This window comes from Neomonachus schauinslandi, chromosome 4 (genome assembly GCF_002201575.2).
Source record: "Neomonachus schauinslandi chromosome 4, ASM220157v2, whole genome shotgun sequence".
Classification (NCBI taxonomy): domain Eukaryota; kingdom Metazoa; phylum Chordata; class Mammalia; order Carnivora; family Phocidae; genus Neomonachus; species Neomonachus schauinslandi.
In genome coordinates, this window is record NC_058406.1 from 69,356,624 (window position 1) to 69,367,691 (window position 11,068).

At 40.0% G+C, this 11,068-nt stretch overlaps 1 protein-coding gene across 1 annotated transcript; it reads right to left on the reverse strand.

Annotated features, from left to right (window-relative positions):
• Positions 1 to 758: 758 nt before the first annotated feature.
• Positions 759 to 8,678, reverse strand: GNG5 (G protein subunit gamma 5). The gene is made up of 3 exons (XM_021690320.1): positions 8,505 to 8,678; positions 4,380 to 4,524; positions 759 to 996 (listed from the first exon to the last, which is right to left on the reverse strand). Exons 1-2 carry the CDS (start codon positions 8,583 to 8,585, stop codon positions 4,399 to 4,401), a joined length of 207 nt encoding a protein of 68 aa, XP_021545995.1. The 5' UTR covers positions 8,586 to 8,678; the 3' UTR covers positions 759 to 996; positions 4,380 to 4,398.
• Between the last annotated feature and the right edge of the window lie 2,390 nt (positions 8,679 to 11,068).

Here is an 11,068-nt window from a genome sequence, read left to right on the forward strand (position 1 = left end):
CAAGATTCAAACTAACTTTTCCATGTGTACTTTCATGGAACACGTGGCCTGGAGAGAAAATACAGTCCTTGGTAGATACTAACCCATTGGTTTTCTACCAGCCTAATCTTGGATCTGGCACATAACTTTAATTCTGTTTCCTGCATGAATACATACTGGGAGGCCAGGTTTCTGGGATGTTTTAGTATTTCCTTAAGCCTTTCAGAATGGTAAAAATTTTAAAGCAAAATGGTTTACCAAGGACCTAACAGCTGCAAATTACTGAAGCTAAACTTTGGTTCCTTTTTTCTTGATACTTTGTACCTCATTACATTGTACTATAGTATTCCACTCAAGAAATGTTTAAAAGTCTGAAATTTTTCTTAGCATTTTCTAATGGAATCCCTATGTCCAGTCTTTACTGTCCTTATTAGGAATGCAATCTTTTAAGAAGTAATTAACTCTTAGGTGGAATGGTAATAACCCTACACAAGAGTTTATTAGAAATATTTATTATTAAAACAAAGTTAATCCTGCAAATAACTCATGAGTAGGAACTAGTACTAGTAGCTTCCTCCTGACCTTGAAAGAATACAGAAGTCTGCAACTTACCTTTAATTCCCTATAGTCTTTCAAATAAATGTATGGCATAAAATTATGTGAGATGAGTTGGTAGGAGAAAACACTAAAACTTAACCCCTTCTTAATGACAATGGGAAACTGTCACATATCTTAGGTATTCAAAATAAATTAATACATAGTCTATTTAATACCAGTAATTAACCAAAAAACTTTTACACTGAGTATTTTATTGTATGCTGCTGCCAGTATATATAAAATAATTACCCTTGTGAAATAGAAATTTATGAAAATTCAGAGAGGTAGATGTTAAGGACTGACAAAAGTAGAAGTTTATATAGTATGGCACGTGTTACAGGGATAATAAGCTTTTGTACAGGCTTCAAATTTAGTTCTCCTTTGAATATTCACTGGTTCATGAAAAGTGGTTTAGAAAACCTGAAATGGAAAAGAAAGAGTGAATTAGGGTACGGTACCAAAGCACAATAGTTTTTTCTGAAAAGTAATACACTTCTATTACTTTAAGGGTATTTATTTGCATATAAGCTTATAAAGTGCTTTCAATTAAACTAAGCCTGTTTTATTTTTTAAAAAGATTTATTTATTTGAGAGACAGCCAGCGCTGGTGTGTGCACAACTGGGGGCAGGGGCACGGGAGAAAATATCCAAGCAGACTTCCGACTTGGGGCTCGATCTCAGGACCAATGAGATCAGGATGACTGAGCCACCCGGGTGCCCCAAACTAAGCCTGTTTTGTTTTGTTTTTTAAAAAGCAGACATATCGCAGGGTTTCTAGGGGGAAAAAATGAGAAACAGGAGATTTCTGTGATGTATAAAATGTAACTTCCTCTTAATTTTCACAACCATTCTGAAGTACAAATCACTTCTGGTTTATAAACAACAGACTTAAAGATTAACTTGCCAGGATCACTCCGAAAGATACTCTATGTCCTAATTAAAAAAAGTTAATGTAAAACTCTCTTAAGTTCTGAAAAATCTGAACATCCCTAGAAAACGAGCAGTTAGCACTGATGAGAGCAGTTTGGCTTTATCTACTACGGTAAAAGATGCAATCCCACTTCTATTTACCTAGATAAACCTACACTTAAAGAGAGACTTGTACACAGATATTGACTATAGTGGTGTTTTAACAGCAAAGAACTAGAAATAGCCTAAATGTAACTCAATAGGGGAATAGATAAACCAGGATTTATACATATTGTTGAATACTATACAGCAGTTAAAACAATTTACATGGATCAACACAAATCTCAAAAATAATACAGTAGTTATTCCTAAAAAACAGTAAGTTATCTATATGGAAAGGTAGAAAAAGTATATCTTTTTAAAATTTTTTGATACATGGTTCTCTACTTGAAAATTTCTGATATTCTATAACAAAAATGTTCAAGAAGCTTAAACAGAATCAGTGGTGAAAAAACAAAATGTCTAACCTCAGTTAACATCTGAATTAATACAAATTTAAAAAACTAGATAGGCAGAAAATGAGGGTTGTTTAGCAAGAGCTCAACAAAAAAGCATTCTCAAGGTCCAGGTGGAAAGTTTGCTCCTAGTTATCAAGTGTTATTAAATTTCAAATGTCATTCCTTATTGAATAATTTTACTTTTATTTTTTTAAAGATTTTATTTATTTATTTTTAAAGATTTTTATTTATTTATTTATTTATTTGACAGAGAGAGAGAGAGAGACAGTGAGAGAGAGAGAGACAGTGAGAGAGGGAACACAAGCAGGGGGAGTGGGAGAGGGAGAAACAGGCTTCCCACTGAGCAGGGAGCCCAATGCGGAGCTCGATCCCAGGACCCTGGGATCATGACCTGAACCGAAGGCAGATGCTTAACAACTGAGCCACCCAGGCGCCCCAAGATTTTATTTGAGAGAGAGAGTTTTAAGCCAGGGGGAAGAGAGCAGAGAGGAACAAGCAGACTCCACCCAACACGGGGCTCTTTCCCACAACCCTGAGCTCATAACCTGAGCCAAAATCAAGAGTCAGAAGCTTCCAACTGAGCCACCCAGGCCCCCCTAAATAATTTTACTTTAGAAATCGATCTTAAGGAAACAGGTAAACTACATAGGAGTACCAAGATATTTGCCTCAGTGTAGCTTCAAACTTGGAAACCTCAATATTTAATGATGCCCTCAATATTTAATGATGTTTAAGTTATAACCATTGAAAATCTCGTTTACAAAGAATTTTCATGAAGAAAATTCAAGTGTTTTTTTAAAAGCAGAATAAAAACTGTACATATTGTGATCCTCATTGTCTGTAAACCTGCCCATAAATATTTCTTACTCTTAAAAGGAAATCTAATCTATTAACAGTGATTGTTTCTAGGTGTGCTGATCATGGTAATTTCTATTTTCCTTGTACTCTACTACTAAATTATCTACGTTGTCTTAATTTAAATTATCAAAACTATGTATTTTTAAGACTAACTTGTAGATTCTTTGCATCCAGGCCATTTCACTGTGGGCCACCCAGGACCACCAGCATCAATATAACCTGGGAGTCTGTAAGAAATGCTTCACCCCTAGAATTCAGACCTATTGAGAATTTGCTTCTGAACAAGGTGATTTGTAGATACATTCAAGTTTGAGAAGAAATGCTTTTACATCCAAATGTCCTTTTCCTGGACCAAGGTGTTTCAAATCATACCTACAAACTTGTTTTATTATACTGCCAGGATTAGTAGCAATTATTTTACTCTGAAATCTGGGTTCTTATCCTAGTTATATTTATAACTTTGAGCAAGTCATTTAAACACCTATCTGTAGACTCTTGTAAAATGAAACTGTTAACAGCCAGATAAGAAGCCAGGCTTCTTAACAGTATTTTATATCAAATGAAAATAAACCTCTTTGTAAAGTGAATACAACGGGAACAGAGGTTAAAGAATCTTTAATAAGCCATAAAAATAAGAAATTTCCAAAAACTGCCATGAAGAATTAATATTGCTAGAGGCAAAGAACTATTAACTACTCAAAATGAACGTGTTAAGCTGTTAAAAAGAATGACTTCCTCATGGGAAACCTATTACTCAAAGGTGGTTTCTGGTGTTTCAAAATCTTAACCAATTGAACCATTTTATTTACTGGAAACATGCTGACTTCCTGGATACTACCAAATCTACAAAGCTTAATGAGGGAGGGCACAACTATGTAACATGGTATTTTAGGAAGCAGCTTCCTGAACTTTGAGGAGTTAGAATGTTTGTAAAGGGTGTGTGCCACACATTTTTTTTTTTTTAAAACACTATTATTTTAAGGTTGCTTCTCATAGGTCAGTACGGGTGAGTAAACCCTCTGACTAAAGTACCGTGTATTTATAAAAGGTGTAGCACCCTTGGATTACATTTTAAATTCTCCACAGCATGTTTTTTGGTCACAACTCTCTTGGATTAACATTATATACTTTTGCACACATTGACATTTGATCTGGAAGGTACAGATTAATATATAGACACATGTCTTAAACCAGCAAATTCTTTAGTTTCTTAATCTTCTGAAATCAAATCCGCTGCCTGCCACCATGAACTCATACACTTCATTTCTCTCGTTCTATCTTTACTTTACAAGAATAAAGAGTAAAACCTGTTATTCCCCACTACAAATGTCAGTTTATTCAATGATCTCTTGATTTTCTCTTACATTCCCAACTCCCAATTCTTTGCTATGCTGCGTTATAGCCGGGTTCTATTAGAGAAAAGATCAGGATTAATCCAAATCAGTTGGTAGTATTTAAAAGTCATCCCATAAACACTGCAGATTTTTTTAAAACTGTCTAAATATTAAAACAACTTACCATCCAAAGATTCATTTTACTACAAAAAGGAACAGACTTTTTGGGGTCTGAAGGGATTCGTACTTGAAGATACACCAGTTAGCAGGGGGTCGTGTTGGGCATTCTGCAGACAGAATTGTTTCAAATCTGCAGCTGCCTGGGAAACCTGTATAAGACAAAAGGAGAGGGTAGTGGGAAGAGGCGAGAATGTTTTTTTAAATTTTATTTTGTTATGTTAATCACCATACATCATTAGTTTTTGATGGTAGTGTTCCATGATTCATTGTTTGCGTATAACACCCAGTGCTCCATTCAATACATGCCCTCTTTAATACCCATTACCAGGCTAACCCATCCCTCATCCCCCTCCCCTCTAGAACCCTCAGTTTGTTTCTCGGAGTCCATAGTCTCTCATGGTCCGTCTCCCCCTCCGATTTCCCCCCTTCATTTTTCCCTTCCTATGATCTTTTTTTTTCTTTTTACGTGCTATGGTGAGCACTGTGAATTGTGTAAGACTGATGAATCACAGCGAGAATGTTTTAATGAAGGTTTCCTCAAATCTTTGAAATACCTGCAATAAATACTTCTCTCCCTTTTTTTTAAAGATTCTGAGCCACCCGGGCGCCCCTATAAACACTTCTCTTAAGTCAAAAGATATATACTAATTGAAGGTCAACAGTCATATATATACTGAGCTCACACTCAAAACACTACATGTACAGAGGACTAGTTTATGTTTTCTTTTGCTTGCTTATTAAAAGCATCAAATGATTCAGTACATCTGCAAAATAAAACCTATCTTGCTAGTTTATTAATAAATAATCTTCAGAGGTATCCCACCTTCAGAGCCTCAACATATTTTTTACTAAAAGCCATACACTCGATACAAAAGGCGTTAAAATTCTAGCCAACTATTACTTTGTCTTGAAAGCAATATTATTGGAAAAATGCTACTGTGAATGAACATTATGTTCTAAATCTGAACCATTCAGTTCATTGTTTTGGTATTATGTACCATTGCTGTTTAAGGTTACGAAACTGAACAATGACAGCTTTCTGCTTAGTGTCATGCGACTGAAAGGCTGATAGCAAACTTCAAATTATTTTAATAACTTCACTGAGCAGCCTGCCTTTAAAAAGCAGTGTATTTGCTTAAATGTGATTTTAACAATTTTCATATACAATGCCACTCAAACAGGACTTAAGGAATTAAGTATCACTTAAATGTCTACTATTTATATACTGATAAGGTGATGTAGAATACCAAAATAAAGAACCGAATGGTTCAGATGTAGAACATGAATAACTAAAAGATGTACCAAATGAATACAATATCCTCAGTCTTGAGGTTTAGGAAGATGGGAAAAATAATCATTTATTTTCAGTTTCAACTATCCCCAAGGAGGGTGAGAGCAGGTGTCCAGTCCGGCTGGGCATTTGCCTGTGAAAGGGAGGTAAGAGCATCACAAATACTCTCTATAAGAAGAAATCCTGCAGATTACTGCTGTATCCCAGACATTTACCTGGTAAAAGGATACATGATCCTGAAATGAATCTCAAGTCTTGAAATCTATTTGTATATTTGGGTTATACAACAGTCCAGAGTAATTGAGTTCCATAGGTTTATTTAGCAACTGTATAAAGTATTATGTAAATACCTGATAACCAAGTGCTACAAAAAATGGCCACCCTGTTTACCCACCAAAAGAAGGCGTAGCTAAAGTGGGGGGTATGCATGGCATCATTTTGCACAATCTTAAAACTTGGTTTCATTCACATTAACTAGCAGTAAGGATAAAGTATTAACTTTCTGTCTAAAAGGGAGGCAGGCTCCAACTTAACTAATTCCCTTTCACAAACTTCTCAAGCACTAGTATGTGCCAAATATATTCTAGGCACTGAGAATACCTAAGAACAGCCAGGTCCTTGTTACGGAGGTGACAGTTCAGAGGAAAATACAGACAAGGAGCTCTTTGGAAAAAAGAGTGGTTAGATCGTGCCTTAAGGGAAGGTGTCTCTGGGGAGGTGATATTTAAACTTGAGATCTCAAAGACAAGAGAACCAGCCAGGTAACTATCAGTGAGAAACCAATCAGAATTCTAAGTAGTGGGGAGAACTAAGACAAAGACTCTAAAACTCAAACAAGCTGCTAGCCCCTAAAGCATTGTAATAATCACCATCCAGGAGGTTGAAACCCTATAATCCTGGCATAATTATTACTGCCCTCTTTAACTCTCAAAACTGTCCTGGGTTGGTGAAACAACGTATGGTCACCCTACATATGGTAGAGTTTGTCAAGCATTTGTGAACATTTCTATCAACTGTACTCAAAGGTTTAACAGTAAACTTGTGCTAGTTTAAAAATAAAAGAACACCCAAAAAAAGCATCTAGCATAGTCATGGATAAAATAGGCACACAAAATAAAATCGAACTAACCATATTTTACAACAGATTTAAAGAAAAGCTCATTTAAAAGTCCCAAGGTGGGATGCCCTCCCTTCCTTGCTACAGCCCCTAGCAGGAAATAGAGAACTCTAAAACCAAATCACCTATGGTAGCTTTAAGGCTCCTGACCAGAAGCCTCCTGAAGAAATGAAGTATAGGGAACAGGCATCACTCTGGAGAGTTACTGCAGTAGCTGGGGTTTTCATGGTAAAACCCTCAAGTACTTTAGTCTGAGGACTTCCATCTCATTTTCTTTTGAGACAAGGGCTAAGTACCCCCACTGAACACTTACTGCTTTCAACCAACCTTTTTTTTTCTTTTGCCTCCCATACCCCCGCATTTTTTTCTTTCCTGAGCCACTCCAACTATGGTAAAGGCACACCTGAATGATAACGTAATGGTTGGTTAAGAAACAAATTTCAGAGTTAAATCCAGCCAAGAGTGACCATAAACCACTGGGATGAAGTAAGTATCTGGATATGAGAGAAATGGACTCCAAACAGCAATGGAGTCTACAGCACTTAAGGCCAGGAAGGGAGGGGAATCCCACACCAAAACTGATGGGAATTTCCCTTCTGTCCTGAGGTGACCACAACTGAGTAAGCTAGGTCCCTGACATTTCTATTTAAGGAAATAGGTAAATGGGAGACTGTCTTACTCCACAGAACATTTCAGGGAGAAGTAAAGACTAGCCTGATGAGTACACAATCAAGTCATCTTGGAAACTGGCTGTTTCTTTCAACGGAGTGCATGATTTATATTCTTCTGTTTCTTTTTTTTTTAATTACAAGAAGAGTTTCACTTGTAAGCTGACCTGTGCCAGAAAGAAGCCAATCCATTTAGGATTTTAAAAATCAGGAGAAACTTGGAATAGCATGTGAATGTCAGGTTATCCTACCAACATACACAAAAGGTTTTTTTCCCCCAAAGTAAACGCCCAAGGTCAGTGTTAACCAGTCGGCAAAACAAATAAAACTTGACCACCCTGTTCACTAAGATAGAGCAGACCAGCAGATATTCCCAAGGTCATATCCCAGCAAACTGTGCCAAATAGGTATGCAATGCACGCTTTGTACGAGGTTGTACAGGGCACCAGTGGTAACCTTAGAGAACGTTTTGAAAACAAACATGCTTTTTTGACCTAAAGTTTGCGTTTGCAAAAATTCGTTTTCAAGTATGTGTTCGGTGGATAAGAGCTGGCGGTAAGAATCTAGTACTAAAAGGAGTGGGTTTGGGAACGTTCTGACATGAAAAGAAAATTGGTTCTGTTCTGAATTAAAACTCAGATACAACTGTCTAGTGAAAAGAAAGGGTGGAGTCTGGTAAGCTGAGGACTGGAAGGGTGCGGACGGCGCGCGGAGGAGCAGCTGTTGCCCAAGCCAGCCACGGAGTCACTGCGGAGGGAGAGAGAGACAAGGGCGAACGGAATGCGGAAAGCCGCAGTCCAGCCCCGGGACCAGCCGCCTTGGAAAGCCCTGGCCGCGGAAGGGCGCACTAACCGGCCCCCCAAACCACAGCGCCGACCCGCGCCCCTACTTCTCTAAAGTTGGCCGCTCCCGGATCCTCGCCGCCGAGCGCGCGCCCTCCCCAAGGGAAGCGGGAGCCGGACGCGAGTGCAGCCAGTGTCAGCCACCTCGGCCTCCCGATCCCACCCTCCGCCTCCGCCCTCCCCTCCCCCTCGGCCGCCCGCCCCCGCTCACCTTCACGCGGTTGAGCCCGGCTTCCAGCCGGAGCTGTTGAACCACTTTCTTCATAGCGGCGACGCTGGAGGAACCAGACATGGCGCTCTCAGGAGCGGGCAGATTCGTCCGTGCGTGGATCCGTCGGTTCGTGGGTCCGCTGGGCCAGACGGTGGGGCAGCGCGGCGGGGGGCGGGGCTCGGAACTTTGTCTCTTAAGTTTCCGGTTCTTTGCCCAGCGGCTCCACCCGCGGCACGCATGCGCGCTCCTCCTCCGCGTTCAGTTCCAGCTCCTCACCCCGGAGGGGAGCGGAGGCGGAGGGAGGGGGAGAAGGGAGTGAGAAGGGGCGGAGCGGACTGTGGGCTGAGTAGCTGCGGGACGCGAGCGCGACCGGACGCCAGTCTTCTCCTTCCTCTCCCGAGAGGCCGACTTTGGAAAGGTAAAAAAGAAAAAAAAAGCTTGTCATTAGCCGCCAAGACCCGAGGGGGACCCTGAAGAGGACTGGTGAGGGAAGTCAGGTGCTTGAGGGAGTTTATAAAAGGCGTGGTGGCAGGCTGACAAGGAGGTTCTAGCTTTCCTGAACGGCGTTGGTGGCAGAAGTTGAGGGAAGAGAAGGACCCAGCCGATGTGTATAGGAGCCAGAAGTACCGGGCGCGAGTCACTGACACCCTACCCTGTCTCCTTAGAGACGTGTCTCTAAGTGACTCGAGTTTGTTCAACGGGCGGCCAGTCCTCAGCCAGCTTCCCGCCATCAGACCCCTGAGGCCGAAAAAGGACACGGAGGTTGCTGTAACTGACCGGGGAGGAGCGGGGCGACGGGGAGCAGGGGTGCTGGTTCGCTAGGGAAAAGTGCTTCTCAGGATTTGGCTTCTTTCGCCTCTTAACCTCTTGGTTTTCTCGAAGAGGTTGTGAACAAGCCAAGGTACTTGCTGAAGATTACACCCATCTCTTGTTATCCATTTCATTTGGGGGATTAACGCTTATTATATCAAAATACATTTGTGTGTTTCGGGAAAGTTTGTTCTACATTTCAGTTGTAACTCATTACCTGCTGCCTGAAATTGACCTTCAGAGGAGTTTCTGGAGAGAGAAACAGTAGGATCTAATCAAGCAAAATAGACTCAGGCAAAGTGTGTTTCACCCATGGAAACGTATTTATTATGGCACAGCACTTAGGACAAGTGTGTCCTATGCAACGATTCAAGTACATCAACAAATACACTGATGTTTTCAATAAACGTGAATAATTTAATCACTAAGACGTTACAGATTTTTTGTATGGTGAGAAAATCCACATATAATTTGCCCTAATTGACAAAACCTAACTTATTTACTAAATAGTTTAAATTATTTTTAAAAAATGTACAATGTGCTTTAGTATATTACTTAATTCATACGATAGATGTAATGACTAGGGTTATAAACCAAGGTATAAATCCTGGCACTACCACTTACCTTGGTATTCCTAGGCAAGCCACTTTAACTTCGCCCAGCCTCTTGTTTCCTCATTTTTTTTCCTAAAGATTTTATTTATTTGACAAAGAGAAAAAGAGCACAAGTAGGGGGAGCGGCAGGCTGAGGTAGAGGGAGAATCAGGCTCCCTGATTAGCAAGGAGCCTGATGTGGGGTCGATCCCAGTACTGTGGGATCATGACCTGAGCAGAAGGCAGACGCTTAACCCACTGAGCCATCCAGGTACCCCTGTTTACTCATTTCATAATGAAATAATAAAGCTTCCCAGAATTTTTTTTTAATTGACAACTATTCATTATGCTCTGCTCACCACAAGTATAGCTGCCATCTGTCACCATACAATGCTATTACAGTACCATTGACTATATTCCGTGCTGTACCTTTCATCTGGGAGACTTATTCCATAACTGGAAGCTTGTACCTCCCACTCCCCTTCACCCATTGTGCCTGTCCTCTCAACCTGCCTCCCTCTGGCCACCGTAAGTTTGTTCTCTAAAATTATGGGTCTATTTCTGGTTTTGTTTGTTCGTTTGTTTTTTAGATTCCACATATAAGTGAAATCATTGTATTTGTCATTCTGATTTATTTCACCTAGCGTAATATCCTCTAGGTCCATCCATGTTGAAAAGGGCAAGACCTCATTCTTTTTCATGGCTGAGTAATATTCCATTACTCAGTAATATTCTACATATTCTTTATACACTCATCTATTGGACACTTGGGTTGCTTCCATACCTTGGCTATTGTAAATAATGCTGCAATAAACATAGGGGTTCGTAGGGGGCACCTGGGTGGCTCGGTCTGTTAAAAGTCTGCCTTTGGCTCAGGTCATGAGCTCAGGGTCCTGGGATAGAGCCCCATGTCAGGCTCCCTGCTCAGTGGGGAGCCTGCTTCTCCTTCCTCTGCCCCTCCCCCTCCTCATTCTCTCTCTCTCTGTCTCTCAAATAAGTAAATAAAATCTTAAAAAAAAAAAACAGGGGTGCATATATCTTTTCAAATTAGTGTTTTTGTTTTCTTTGGGTAATATCAAGTAGTAGAATTACTGGATGGTAGGCATTTCTATTTTTTTATGGTATTTCTATTTTTAATTTTTGAAGAAACTGCATACTGTT